The sequence below is a fragment of the Coccinella septempunctata genome, chromosome 3 (genome assembly GCF_907165205.1).
Source record: "Coccinella septempunctata chromosome 3, icCocSept1.1, whole genome shotgun sequence".
NCBI lineage: Eukaryota > Metazoa > Arthropoda > Insecta > Coleoptera > Coccinellidae > Coccinella > Coccinella septempunctata.
In genome coordinates this window covers 4697281-4713226 of record NC_058191.1, presented here as the reverse complement: position 1 = coordinate 4713226, position 15946 = coordinate 4697281, and the positions used below count along the sequence as shown (strand labels likewise).

Below are 15946 nucleotides of genomic sequence, written 5' to 3'. Positions count from 1 at the left end.
ATCCATTCCTGATCCTTGCTTCGCATGAAACTTTTTCGATATTCATATCTTATAATAAAAAATTAACTTTGGATAACTTATGGCCATATGCACCGTTTCATTAAACGAGATTAATTCCTTAAACATCCTTTTTTCCTATAGAGATTCTATGCTTTAACGTCGTTTTAGAGCTTAAACTTCGTTCAATCAAACGGTGCATACCGCCATTAATCCATTCTCAAAAAATCATCTTGAAATTTTTGTCACATAGACTAATCAAGATGATTGTGTGCACAAACGCAGAAATATTCAATATGCACTTTGTTTACGCGAATTTTTCCAAGAAACTACAAGAGACCTTATTTATTAAGAATGGATCAAGCTATCCAAAATCAATCAAAATCAATCGTTGCGTTGTAAAAATGATCTGGAAACTCGGGAACTGACACATCGATTCCCTAGGTCACAATAATTATTATGAGTAGTTATTAGGACCAACGTGTACAAATTTCTAAGTTACATTTTCACTGACACAAAAATTGTCATTAATATTTTGAACTAAATAATTATGGTAAGGGCGGCAAAATTTGAATAGCCTACTGGCGGCAAATATGTAAATCCGCCACTGACGAATCTCAATTATATTATTAAAAAATAATGAGAATGTTTATTAATGTATTTATTAAGGAAGAAAAAGTCAAGAGCTAAGGGTTCATCCAGTTCTTGGGACAGAGTATTCACAAAAAGGTACTTTATAATAGGCGGTTGATCATTTCAGAAGATAACTTACGACCATCAATTTAACTAATTATTAATTTCTGTGAAATAAAATGAATAAGGAAATTTTTTTCTTGCATTTTATTTTTCTTCAACACATATATATATATATGTATAGCGAAAGTTGCGTTTCGCTGATCATATGTGAGTGTATATCGAGGACCAAATTTTAAATCAAGAAAGAATATGAGCTGAAAATCTACAAACCTCACTATGAAAAATGAAATCGAAAAGAAATAATAATTTTTGTCAAAAATATAATAAATAAGCATGTAACGAAAACCCTCACGATGAAGAAAACTAAAAACAATCTACAAATACTGAAAAAACACTTTGCGATTCCTTACGGACTACGATGTAGGCCTCGAAGTAGCCGTCACGTTTCTTGCCTAAATTCGTATTTCTTCAACCTGCCATATGTCGCGAAATACCCCTCAGAAAATCAGAATAATCGTGGGTTATCCTCGGAAGTTAGAGGTATGCCGTCGCGGCCTTTTTTAGAGCTTACTGAGCTTTAAAATATTGTTCTGAAATCAACAAATGCTTCATGCACGACATAAGTAAGTATTTAGAAAAAAATCGATATTTTTTGTTATCTCTTTATTATATAGGAATAAATTGCACACGCAACATCAATCATCATGATAAAATTTTGTGATGTGTTATTCATATGTTAGTGTGAAGTTATCCACCCTTTCACAGCCACGCGTGTAGTCAATATAAATACAGGGTGACAATTTAAAAACTTGCCAGGCCAATTATGTCACGACAAGGATGTTTTCAGAGAAAATGCCGGAACAGGTCAATTTTTATTCGGAGAGGGACATATTTTGAGCAGAATTGTAAGCCGAAATCTCCTCAACCCTAGGTGTAGTGGTTGTCACCCCTAAATAGGGAATAGAGGGTGAGCTATACCTCAATTGAAAGATCACTTGTCCCACTACATAAATACTATGGTTTGCAAATTTGATTCTTTGAAGTAGTTACAGGAGGTGACAATTTGAAAACTTGCCAGGCCAATTATGTCTCGACATGGTAGTTTTCGAAGAACAAGCCGGAACAGGTCAATTTTTAAATCGAGAGGAAGATATTTTATGCAAAATTGTAAGCCGAAATCTCCTCAAATCTAGGTGTAGGGGCTATCACCCCTAAATTCTTCATAGGGAATAGAGGATGAGCTTAACCTTAATTGGAAGACAATATCTCCCTCTACATAATACTATTGTCTTTCAATTGAGGTATAGCTCACCCTCTATTCCCTCTATTTAGGGGTGACAACCACTACACCTAAGATTGAGGAGATTTTAACTTACAATTCTGCTAGAAACATGTCCCTCTCCAAATAAAAATTGACCTGTTCCGGCATTTTCTCTGAAAACATCCTTGTTGAGGCATAATTGGGCTGGCAAGTTTTCAAATTGTCACCTCCTGTAACTACTTCAAGGACTCAATAAAAATTTGCAAACCATAGTATTCATGTAGAGGGACAAGTGATCTTTAAATTGTGGTAAAGCTCACCTCCTATTCTCTATTAAGAATTTAGGGGTGATAGCTCCTACAACTAGGGTTGAGTAGATTTCGGCTTACAATTCTGCTCAAAATATGTCCCCCTACGAATAGAAATTGACTTGGTTCCGGCATTTTCTCTGAAATCATCCTTGTTGTGACATAAATGGACCGGCAAATTTTCAAATTGTCACCCTATATACCTATTGTTTATTTGTTGAAAATAGAATAAAATGATCTAAGGAAAAGGAATTAAAAAAATTCGGGCACACAATAGTTCAACTTATTTATTCTTTTTGTTACCTTCACCAAAATTTCTTTTATTGTTTTACAGGAAAACGAATCTTTGATACGATATTAACGTTGGGTGTCGTATTTATGTTGTATTCTTTCTTGGTGTTTGTCCGAATGGTGATCAAGAACCTTTTGATTATGTTTCTCCTGACGCTGATGTTCACTGTTGTGTCTTGCGTTGTGGATATTTTGACGTTTTTCTCCATTGTGATGCTGAATTCTGTTATTATGATTCCTTTCATTACGATGTTTATCCTCATGTGATTTATGATTTTTTAAATGATGTTTGTTTTCGTATCCATTTCCAGAGTTATGGTGTCTATAATAATCCTGCTCATAAGGTTTTTTCTGGTGATGTTTTCTCACTTGGTGGTCATGATGTCTGTTATGATGTTTAAACTCAATTTTTTCAGTTGAAGAAACTGAAAAAAAAATTGATCTGCAGTCATATGTAGATCGATCAATATGAAGGAGATGATCGAAGGTTACAAGTACGAAAAGGAAGCAACCTGCCATTGAACTGAACAATTTTTCAAGAAGTATGGATTTTTATCAACTAAAATCATGTCTTCTGACTTATTGAATGATTTAAAATTAAAAGGTTAAAGGTTATTGCGACAAAAATCACTTCGTAAACTATCGCCGACATGTTCCGATTTTATTCTTCTTTATCCTCTAGTTTTATCGTGATTTTAATGTCAGAAACATGACAGATTTGAAACAAGTACACCATAGTTGGGGCGCCCAAGAGGGAAATTCGGGTTAAACTCGAGCGTGTATATAGGAGGAATTGTTTAGGATAGCCTACCAGAGAAGTAGAAGAAAAACGATCGTTGTACATACTCGAGCATGTCAGATTAAGATATTATATGGTTAATTACATGTTGAAAAGTATACATTCTCTTAATCTGACGATTTAAGCGTAACGGCAAAGTGTGGGAGGGCGCCAAACTTGCTTTTTTTCTTATTTTGAAGCTAATGATTCAAGAATAACAGAAAAAATATGATTTGACAGTTTAAGCAAGCCGAAACAATAAAAATTGGTCCTAACCGTGACAAAAATCAGTTTTTTTGAATTATCTCCTCTTCTGAACTTCAAATTGTTTTCGCATTCATTATAAAAATTGTGGAGCATATCATTCTCTTAAAATTTTGTCCGAACCTATTTTTTCTACGTTTGAACGTTTTTGAGATATATGGCGATGAATGTACGTTAGACTGGGTTTCTACATTGACCTTGGCCTTTCGCATGTGTGGCTAAGCTCCTTGCCCTTATCGCACTCTAACTCGAAAACGGTTAAGAGTATGTAAATTTGCTTCAGACAAAAGTTGTATAGAATTTCATTATATACAACTTCCATAATGAATACAGAAACGATTAGAGAGACAGGAAGGGAGATAATCTAAAAAAAATGATCTTCATCATCTTCAAACTGTAAAATTAAGAAAGCCACACCTGATTAGTGTCAGATTAATGGGTCAACACGTATGCAACACCGATATTAACCGTCTCTATGAAAATACTTCATGCCTCAGTATGTACAAGTAACTATTTTTTTTTTTTGCATTTTCAAAGGACCGCTGTGGTTGTGACCTTGCGTCATGTCCGAATTGTCAGTCTCTTGAAAAGCAGCTTCCTTTGGGTCCAATTAACATATCCTCTAAAAATCTGACACGCTCGAAAAAAATAGAGCATACCTACTTATACAGTATTTTAATCTGGCACGCTCGAGTATGCACACCAGACGATTTCTTTTTACATCTTCGAAAACCTGCAGACGCTTACTACACCGCTGAAAGTACATTCCTCATAGAACCTTTTTCTTCTGTCTATCATCTAATCTTCAAAATCCACTCTAGGTCTCCACGACGCTTGAGTAAATCCCGATTTAGCATCGTTGGCTGCCCAACTACCAATACAAGGACAACATCAAACCAGAAACGATCTGGAAAAGTCTAAAGATCTCATGGAGATCTCTCCAGTATATCTTTTGATCGCGAACAGGTAGACAGACTTTATTTTATGACATTCACTATAATGATATTGATGGCATGTATTTTCGAATATTGTTTTTTTATTCAAGTGGTGATATACGCGAAAAGATATCTTTGCTTACCTGTTGAGCGAGCTGAAGTAGATTTTGTCTCATCAGATTCCTCGCAATCATCGCACTTCTCGGTTGTTGAAAGAATGCTCTTGATGACCTCTCCAGAATCATCAGCAGATGTGCTGCTGGAGACGGAAGCGGTCAAATGTGTTTCTTGGCTGGAAGGAGTAGTTGGATTTTTTGTTTTATGCGATTCGGCGTCATCATCATCGCCATCATCACTCGGTTTTTTCGATGCATGGATAACAACCGTCACATTCTCGTCTGATTCATCCTCTGGAGTTTTGGGGGTTGGTGAAGAAGCGGATACTTCAACAACTTCTTTTGCAACGGGACCAGAAGGCATAATACCTGGTGGTAAAAATGGTATACTCGGAGAAATAACGGGTGAATCAGATGGTACAGGCACATTAGGCACACCAGGCATACTAGGTAAATGTGGAATAGGGAAGAACTGTCTGATTGGATCTATAAAGATATGACTGAAGATATTTCCAGATTCCTTGAAGAATTTCGAAAATCCATCAGTTCCCCACTTGAAGGGCTGTGCTATCGGTAGCTTTGATAAGTAATCGCTGAAGCTACCACCATTCAAGACTTTAGAAAAATCGAAATTCCTTCCAAGAGAATCCTTATAAACCTTCGAGAACTCATTGAATACTGGAATTCCGCTGAGTACTTGCGAAGGGTCCCCTCCATTTTTCAGTTGATCATCGATTTTGTAGTTTTTACGTATTGCATCCAAGACAGATCCGTTATTACCCGTGAAATCATCCAGAGAAACGCCAGGCAGGATTTTTTTCACCGCATCTTTATCTGACGTAGCATTGAGGAAAGCTGTGAAACTGTCGAAGAAAAGATTACTATATTTTTCCGGATTGAATAAGTTCAAAGTGAGATGACTGATGGTTTTCAAACCACCCACTGCATCCCTCTTTCTCCATTGTTCCACGAGCTCGGAAACATTCACGTTGTTCTCAATCAGTTGGTTTGTTGTTAGGTTAGTGAAGAATTTAACGAATCCACTCAGTTTCACAGTATTATCGTATTTTGTAGCTTGTTGGTCAGTTATATTCTTGAAATCTTTCAATACTTGTTTGAAATCACCATCATCTGCTTGGCTCCAGCTGTCTTCCGAAGCTGATTCAAAAAGAAAAGTTACGAAGTCAGTTACTGGAATACGCAGATGAATGGCTGACCAGAAATGTGCAATGATTGCGAACGTCTCATCGACTCCATTTTTGCTTTCGCCACCGCCCAGTTTTTGAATTATATCTAAAAGTTGATCGATGTCGTTCAATAAATCCCCCCATAGGGTGGAAAGATCGAATTTCGCTCCTGTTTGTCTCAAAACATAAACTAGAACCTCAGCTCCATTCTTGGCGTTGAAAAGAGGATTAACCTCGAAAGATACATTTCTGGAGAGAATATTTTTGAGGCCTCCTGGGGCTTTGCCGAACAATTCGTGGAGTCCTATAGATATTGTCAGGAAACGATTGAGGTTTTGTTTCAGAGGAGATGGCCCCTTTCCAACGATCAAACCTTTGAGAGAACCTAAATACAAATGTTTCAGCCGTTTAGCAAATATTTGCAAATATTTCAGGCTACGGTAATCTTTCTTTCCCTTCTCTTTAGGATGTCCCAGATGGAGATACACTTCTGACCAGAGCGATACAGCCTCTTCAGATGAAGATTCGGCCTCTGAAGACTTCCCATCTACCGGTTTGTTCTTGTAGACATAATTAACCAGAATCAATTCTAACGCCCTAACAACGTCCCCTTTGAATTCATCGTTCTGTACCAATAAAATTTTATCCAGACTCGTATAGCTTAAGACGTGTCCTGTTTTGGAGTCCAGCAATAATTTGGTAATACCACCTTCTTGAGCCGTGAAACAAACTCCCACATTTTCTGTCACATTTACGAACCCGATTGTTTTTTCCTCTTCGTTATGTATCAGATTTAATCCTTCATAATTGGCTGAAATGAAGAAAATAATTATTTAAAAAATCAAGTATAATTAGGTAGGTAATTCTCAATAAATAAATAACTGATTAAGTTAATAACACCAATCTACGGAAACTTAGAGGGCCAAGGAATTTCAATCAGGGCTTATGAGCTGGGATTTCCAGATCCCGAGTTTCAAGAGAGAAATCAGAACTTATGGATCAAATTCTCAAAGTACATAATAAAGACACAGGGCCAAACATAATTGAGACATAAAAATATGTATTGTTCTTGAATATTATCACTTCCCTAATAAAATCTTATTATTATTATTACTCTGGATTCAAAATTTTTTCATTATTGGATCCCATGAATGTGTCAGCTAGACCTACTGATCTGTGACCTCTTTTGAAACTACGAAAATCAGAATTTATGAAACAGGCACTTTGTGAAGGAAAAAATTAACAGATGGAGACATGGAGTAAGATAACAAATGAACTTGTTGAAAGTGAAAGAATTTATTTGGAACATATTCTTTTGAAAATAAGTTATAGGTAATACATATTTTAACGGATACACTTTTTCCTTTTACCGTTTTTCTCGACATCAGCTTGGTTGAAAAAAACAGACTGTTTGAAATCCATAAAAAAAATGAATTATATTCCACAAATTGTTTTATCGACTGGAATGATTTTTGGAATACAGCTCTTCATTGATTTGATGAATCATCTCATCATCACAAATTCTACCCACGTTTCAAAATCCGTTCATTATGAACAATATAAAAATATCAGAAATTCAAAAAACCCAACTCTTAAAAGTAAGTTTAACGCTCAATAACGAATATTTCACCATTTTGGAAAATATATTATAAGTATTTTTCATATTTTTTTCTATAAAGCACCGTTGGTGACTAATTTGATATTCGAAAAAAAATTGGATACGTTGGCTGAATGCTATTCTATTTAAAGTATCCACAGAGTTAAATAACACATTATAGATGCATAATGTTATAGATTTAGCTTGTTATTCTGAATTGAATTTTGTTCTGTTTTCTGTTATATGGGAATGAAAGGTTTGAACAGGTTCATTTAAATCTGATTACTTTTGTACAAAATGAGATTAACAACGATAAAAATGATTACATATTCGAGATGAATGTCCCAGTTTATATGGGTGGGAGCAGGCTGAATGAGTTATTATTATTGGAAATAAAATGTAAATCAAGAGAGAAGAATATTCAATACTTATCGCCAACGAAATGGCTCATTTATTGTATTATAAATACTTCTTCGTTCACCAAATGGAAATGAAAGGTGAGTTTAGGCTTGTTTTGCTAACACATATAGTGGCTTAATTCCATGGACAAAATGGTATATTGACTTCTTGGAAAACTTCATTGTCAGGCTCATTATGAGTATTATGACAACTTAAAATTGCAATATCTTTTTATCTTGGCCGAATTGAAAAGAATGGCAAAATAAAAGTGTTTCTTTTGACCTCAAGAATCCACTGTTGAAATATATGTCTGAGACTAATCCTGTAAAGGTGAAAAGTAACCAACAATAACGAAAGAAATGAATAAGTCTTTAGACTGATGTAGTTGTGAAACAATAAGTTTGAAATTTTACGTAGGCAAAATTTCAGAACCTATTGAAATTATCGAAGGAAAAATCTGACGAAACATTTGGGTAAGAAAATGCATCTTAGATCAATTCTGAAAGTTCTCAGAATGAGGAAAAAACTGGCAATTACTAACTGTTCCTACCAGTCGATAAAAGTGGCATAGCTTTCTTGATATAAACAAAACCCTCGATGAAGTATGGCTCACATTGAATAAATGAATATTTAGATCCTGTAGGAGAAATTTTATGAATTACTAACTGACCCGGCAAACGTTGTTTTGCCATATAAATAATTTCCATGTTGTATCATAAAAAAATAGAAATTAAAAATTTTGTCTAAAAAATAGAAAAAAAAATTAGGGGTGGACTACCACTACCTAACCTAACCTAACCTAACCTAACCTAACCTAACATAACATTTAGGGGGATGAAAAATAGATGTTGGCCGATTCTCTTAGATAGCTGACCCGGCAAACTTTGTTTTGCCATATAAATAATTTCCTAATGGTTAAATTACTAAAATGGCTATTAAAAAATAAGGGTTGATCGTAGAAGGGTGAAAATTGAGGATTGTATGTATTTTTGTATGTTGTATCATAAAAAAATAGAAATTAAAAATTTTGTCTAAAAAATACAAAAAAAAATTTAGGGGTGGACTACCCCTAACATTTAGGGGGATGAAAAATAGATGTTGGCCGATTCTCATAGATACCGGATAAGCACAAAAAATTTCATCAAAATCGGTCAAGCCGTTTCGGAGGAGTATGGTAACGAAAACTATGACACGAGAATTTTATATATTAGATGGTGCATCGTAAGAAAAAGTTGTGCGGGAAATGATGATTTAATAAACTCCCTATGATGTGAAGCCTCACTGCAAGAGGTAAACCAATTATAATGATTATTTAACAAAGGAGCAAATTCTGTAAAAAAAATATATTTAGTGATGTCATAATGATATAAGATCGTTCGACGTTGAAAAAGCTTCGATTTGCTAACAAATAGAAATCAGATAACAACATTTTTGATCATTATTTTCACGTGTTTCACTAAACAATTATTTAGGTATTCTGTCTCAGTTATTTGAAGTAAATTGGTGAGCAGGAGGTACTTAATTGAATTCACTTAGCGGATGTTGTTTCATACTGTTGAAAATATGCGAGATGAGTAAATGAAAATCGGCAAAATTTTGTTTTGTTAATGTTTCTTATCACTTACATAGTGCACTGGAAACATTTACTGGTGGAGCTTCTGTGGTGGCTGGTGGGGCATCTTCCCCTGATTTGAAATTATATCTTCTCGATTCCCCTTCTGAAAAACTCAACTAATTATTTGTGTCCCTATATGTACGTAGAAAAAGTTACTGAGAGAAAAGGAAAAATAATGGTCAATCATTATGAATGTATGTAATATAAAAAGATTTTTGATAAGGAATTAAGTTAAAATGCGGGTCTATATCTTGAACTATATATGTACATATATGTTTTTCTGGAAAAAGTTCAGTATTGAATCAAGAATAGAAGAAGAAGGTTGAAACCTCAGGGACTAATTCATATTTTTCAATATCCGGTTCCTTTTTTGATAACATAATGTTAAAATAAAGATACTGAGACTTAACGAATGATTGTAACAAAACAGTCGGCTTTGAAATATTCGGTGTTGTTACTTTCTGAAGGGTTTTCCAATAAATATCAGAGAATTTCAAAATTGACACCTACTGCAATGTTGCACTGATTTATAAAGAACCTGTAGAAATTAATTACTCATGGGTAATATGAAAATCAAGCCACAAATGGATTCTGTTTCATCAATAATTTTCACTAATAATTATTGACCCTGTCGATGTATAAATAATTATATTATTTTAGAAGTCTTTCTCTCCACTCGATGGAATTTCGTGAGCATTATTATTATATCAATTACTGAAAGATTAAATTAGTTTTTGCTACCTCTATTTTTTTGTTTTGTGTCAGTGATTTCTGACCTACTTATTTGATTGTTGTTCAAAGTTTAGTTTCATAGTGTTTAGACGAAAAAAGTGAATCAATTAATAAATACTTACCCTGAGCTACGCCGAGTATGAACAGTCCAAAAATGGACCATAACATTTTCATTGTTATTGGCTTCGAAGTTGACAGCAACAGAAGCTAACAACAAATAAAATCATTTTACCACGATGATATTTCATTAAAATACTCCGATAAGAGTTAAAGAATAAAAGGAATGTATGGAAATCTTAAAATATGCGAAAATTCAGACTCGTATAGGTGAAATATTCACCTTCAAAGCTTTTTATGACGTGGGCTTCGAAAGGTGTAATCAACATACACATTGATTGGAATATTTGAAGGCATATTTTTAAACGAAAATCTTAGGATTTGTGCACTTTAGGATATAGGAAATTCGTGGAAACTGTTCCTCCTGCATTTCGGAAATTTGCTGAATCGAAATGTACCTAACCTACTTTGATTTTCATCTACTCCAATCAAGATGACTATATCTGGTGGAACTGCTCTGTTTGATTATGTTGAGAACGAATTTTTAACTTGTCGACGGAGAAAATATTACAAATTCCATATTCATCTCTACATCCGCGGAAAACCAAGGTGGAAAAGCTGGAAACAGTTCATCACCATAGTAACTTCTTTCATCTTTGTTGGTGGTACTCAGCTGAAATAGCGATAACATTGTTACATCTTTGTTATTTTCGTCTGTTCTTCATGTCAAAAAATTGATATTTCGCTTTTACATAATATCTTTCGTTCACCTAAGAATGGCATCAATACCTTACTGACGAAACATCATTATTGTTATTACGAAATCAGATTAACATACAACATCAAAATAAAAATATAAAATGAAACTGAGAAAGTTCTACAAGAAGTGATACGAACAAAATAATGGAAGGTTGTAGGTACTCAATGGATTGGAATCTCTATCCAGAGAATTCTTGAAGGAATTCTAGAACATTCTCTTAGGGAGTAAGTTGCTCCTCGATGTAGTCTTGAGGTTCTTATTGGCAAGCTTGTAGCTAGGTGTCGCTAAATTCTCGAACATTTCAAGATCTTGTCTTGATTTTAAGACAAGAAGTAGGTACTTCATTTTAGAATTTTAAGACAGGATAAGAAATTTTATGTTAATACCAAGATTTTCAGGAAACAAGAAATCTTAAAATAAATTGAAAATGCTAAAAAGATAACATATTTTAATATAATACATTTGTTGGATTGATGTGGTCGATACTTGATGAAAATCCATAATTGGACTTAAAACAGACAATTTCTTGCTTTCTTTTCGCAGTATGTTTTTAGATAGTGTGATCCAACGAGAACTTAACACCTCGATTTTCCGACTTTAAAATGAAAATGTGGAAAATCGCTCGGACCCGCGAATTTCTGATTCGAGGGGGAACAACTTTTCCGCTCTTTGCATCCCCGTAAGTGCAACCCTTTGACGGGGTTGAGCACAACCTCTTGATTTTTTGTATATCATGTTGAAGATCTTCTCGAGTATTATCTTATCCTGAATTTTGCTTCCAGAGCTTCATCGATAACGAAATGACAGGTAAAATAGTGGAGTACTTACTTTTTTAATATATACTTCCATGCAGTAATATATGAGCTTTGCTGAAAATGTTCACGTACATTACTCAAGATTCCTGGTGTAATTTGAGGGCATTCATTGATGATCCGAGTTCGCAAATCATCCAGTGACTCAGGCCGGGTAGCGAAAATCGTGGATTTCGGGTGAACCCATAGAAAAAAGTCTAGTGGAGCCAGATCAGATGATCTGGGTGGCCACTCAATATGCCCCCTCTTGCCAATCTGAACGAAATGTCGGCCATCTTGTTGGAAAATGATCGTTTGATGGTCTTCTGCATTTTCCTATACTTGAACTAGGGCTGGAAAAATAGCGTTCTCTAATAGATCTGAATAAATATGGCCAGTGAGATTACTGGGTATAAAAAAAGTGTGATTTCCAGAAATACTCGGCCAAACATTTCATTTTTGGGGGAACTGAGTATGCACCTCACGAAATAATCTTGAATTTTCATCTGACCATTACCGACGGTTATGCTGGAATACAATGCCGTTATGGTAAAATGAACACTCGTCCGAAAAACAGATATCGAGCATGTAGTTTTGATTACCGTTAATCATTTCAATTACCACTTCACAGAAATGGAGTCGACGATCGGGATCATCCTCATTCAGATCCTGAATCAATCGTATCTTATGAGGATGGAATTTATGTTGTTTGAGGATTCTCATGATTATTATGCGTGGAACACCAGATAAATCGGACAATTTCCTAGTACTAAAAGTCGGATCCATTGCTACATGATCTGAGACAGCTACGTCCCTCGCTTCGTCTTTTTCATACACCCTCTTTTTTTTTTGACTGAACAAGAAGCGTCAAATTTGGCAACCAGTTGCACAACGTAAGCAGCGGATACATTTTTTCCAGGATGTCGTTCGTTAAATGCTGTTGTTCTAGCAGATTCGCTATTCCTAAAAAATAATTTTATCATTTCCACATTTTCTTCTACGGAATACGCCATTTCAATTCTACTACAAATTTACAATTGCTTTGACACACTTGTAACGTTCTTAAAAATTCACGATTGACTAAGATAAATAAAAAACATCGTCTGTCTTAGGAAGGCGATGACGAGTTGAGAGTTTCTAATTCTTTTTACGGTTTCTCAAAAACACTGAGTCATAAAAGTAACTATACTGCATTCACATTTATTTAAGCAGTCGTTTGGCCATGAAATACAAGTTTTTGTAAATAGAACGGAATAAGGTTGGAACTCATGAAATGTCGTTAATGGCCTAACGCTGTTGCCGCAACTAATATCAATTTTTATTACGAAAATGCCGAAAGTGATTGAAAAAAGAGACAGGGTTTCAGAAAGTGCTACTTAGAGAATTAGAATTCAGGTCCGCTCATTCAAATAGTTATACCCTGATATTCTAAAATCCACAATACGTCAGAAGGTAGCGAACATATTCAATGTAAATGAATAGAGAATTTATATAATGTTTCATCCGAATCTAAACGACTTATATTTCAGCTGAATATTTCCACAATCAGGAAGATTGGGAATGAAGAGGATGTCAAAGAATTTCCTTCTATTGGGAGGCCCAAAAAAGTGGTGGCATTTGAGAATTTCATGTTTGAGTGAATTAATGCGAAAAGTTTACTACAGGATTTTCAATGAATGTCATCGTAGAATAAGTTCCCGAAAATTGATTTTTCTATTTTTCATTTGACTTGTCCTACGCATTGTGAATGTCTTAAGGTACCAATAAATACCTAATTATTATTATTATATCAATGCATTAAGATGAACAGCCACAAATACGCGCCAGTTGTCCTGCTAATTGTTTATTCCTGCAAAATTTTTGTTCAAAGGTGAAGTTCACCTTGACTCGAAACTACCTTTAATTCCTTTTACTTGCAAGATGATTTTTGTTGAAGAATTCAACATTCTTGTAATTATCTGTTAATTCCTTCGGGAGATACCCATTCCCAACCACTGCATCATATGCATTTCATCTTCGGGTCAATATTTTTGAAATCTACAAATGATGTAAGCCAAAGAAGATAACGAACATTAACTCTCCTCAAGCTAGTGCATATTATGATATTATACTGATCTCTTGTATTTTCCATGCAAATAACTGGATTTGGTATGCCTCCATTCAGTTTGTATAAACTTCATTTATGTTCGTCACATATTTTCCGAAGAGATTCGACATTGTGATAAAGTACGTAATAACAGAAACTTTTACGTAGAACAGGCAACATAGCGTTGTTCTATAACCCAAAAATGTTTTGACAAGCGTCATAACTCCACATTTTCGTACTATAAAGAGTGAAATGTGTCAAATTTCCATGGCCAACCGACTGCTAAAATAAAAGTGAATGGAGTATATACATAATATGAAGCACTAAATTGATGTTACTCAAACATTTTTTTTTAGACCTCATAACTTTATTATTAGGGGTTGAAAATAACAACCCCTTATGATTTTCCTTCAAAAATTGTTTTCGTGGGATAGCTTTCCAACAAATAAAATTCTCTTATGGTTTTCCATTCAATTCTGGAGAAAAAAAGTCGCAAAATTTCGATACAGTCGATACTTTTCTCGGAATAAATAAAAACTTACAAGCAGTATACGAAGGTCTATGAGGCAGAGAGTTGATGCATGTATTTTAGCGGGATATAGTAATTCTATGGAACACTTATACGATGAAATGGAATAAACAGTGATCAAAACTGCTTGTAAGTTTTTGTTTATTCCGAGAAAAATATCGACTGTATCGAAATTTCACAAGAGACTTTGTTTCACCAGAATTGAATGGGAAACCATGAGAGAATTTCATTTTTTGAAAATCTATCCCACGAAAACAATTTTTAAAGGAAAATCATAAGGGGTTGTTATTTTCAACCCCTAATAATAATGTTATGAGATCTAAAAAAATTGTGTGAGTAACATCTACTTACTGCTTCATGTTATATATGATTTATGACTCAGTGTTTTTTAGAACCCGCAAAAAAAATTAAAATCTGTATCTTGGAAGGGATGTCGTTTCCGAAAAAAATTCATAGGAACTACCCCTGCTTATTTTCATCGAGGAATCATCTCTCTTAGTCCTTCGCATTTGTTTACAGACACCCTGTATAATATATCTTTGAGTATTCAAGCCCAGGGTGGTTAATATAAATGATAATAGGTATAAAATACCTATAAAGGGATTCTTGTTATCAGACCAAATTCACCAGACCAAAGGTATCAAAGCACTTTACTCGTTCATAAAACGATTCCAATTCTTCTCCAGTTTCATAACTCTAGGAGGCCATGTGCCAACTGATAAAGTAACTAACACGTTTCAAATTACTGAAATTACGAAAGCCGTTATAAATGTAAGGATGCCTCTAAGCACCTGCTGACTGAAAAAGAGAATCCCGATATATTCAGAACTAATAATGTGTCATAATCTTACTCACCTGAATATTTTTTATCATCCTCGTAATCAGATAAGATATATCTATCTGGGGGTACACACATTTCAAAATAGGAATGAGACCGAATCATTAAACAATCCCATCATTAAAGTGCTGAACAATACCGATGAACGGAACATTATAAAATGGTGAAAATTCGAATAATTGTTTTAATTTGTTTATTAAACATAGTTTTGGGCGTGTGTGGTGACAGTTCCGATGTTGAAAGTATAGATGGGGTGCCTATGAGGCAGGAAATACTTGGTGCTATTGGCGAGGATAACACAGATCCAAATCCCAACGAAAATGGATTCTATCCAGATAACAACAGCTACGGTAAATCGATACCTACTATTTGATTATACCCTGAATTTGGTTTTGCTCAACCATTCAATTTCTCCTGTTTTATTCTTCTTCATTCTTCATTTTGAAGTGATTACGTCATTGGGGTAGATGTGGAGAAGTAATTGATATTTTCTTAATGTAAACATAGGTATCTAACATGATACCTATAGATATTTTTTACCAGACGTCGAAATAGTTCTTCCTTTTTGAAAATTCCTTCAGTAATTATTTCCGAAATGACATTATACGAAATAGCACTATCTTGAGCAAAGGAAGGCCATTATCTGAACTTAACCACTTGATATTCAACAGATTTACAAGTGCTGTGCTTGCCGTATATTTCATTCAGT

General features: G+C 34.5%; 2 protein-coding genes across 4 annotated transcripts in view; one reads left to right on the top strand and one right to left on the bottom strand.

Annotated features, from left to right (window-relative positions):
• Window positions 1-2535: 2535 nt before the first annotated feature.
• On the bottom strand, window positions 2536-10444 carry LOC123309594. The gene is made up of 4 exons (XM_044892784.1): window positions 10299-10444; window positions 9455-9547; window positions 4674-6644; window positions 2536-2978 (listed from the first exon to the last, which is right to left on the bottom strand). The coding sequence occupies exons 1-4, from the start codon at window positions 10348-10350 to the stop codon at window positions 2620-2622; spliced, it is 2475 nt and encodes an 824-aa protein (XP_044748719.1). The 5' UTR covers window positions 10351-10444; the 3' UTR covers window positions 2536-2619.
• Window positions 10445-15319: 4875 nt separating this feature from the next.
• Window positions 15320-15946, top strand: part of LOC123309125 (protein mesh) — a 37820-nt gene continuing 37193 nt past the window's right edge. For 2 of the 3 annotated variants that reach the window (XM_044892041.1, XM_044892040.1), the window contains exon 1: window positions 15320-15587. In XM_044892041.1, coding sequence (XP_044747976.1) covers window positions 15398-15587 — 190 coding nt within the window. In that variant the 5' untranslated portion in view covers window positions 15320-15397. The remainder of the gene's footprint in view (window positions 15588-15946) is intronic. The other variant, XM_044892043.1, reaches the window with a different exon arrangement.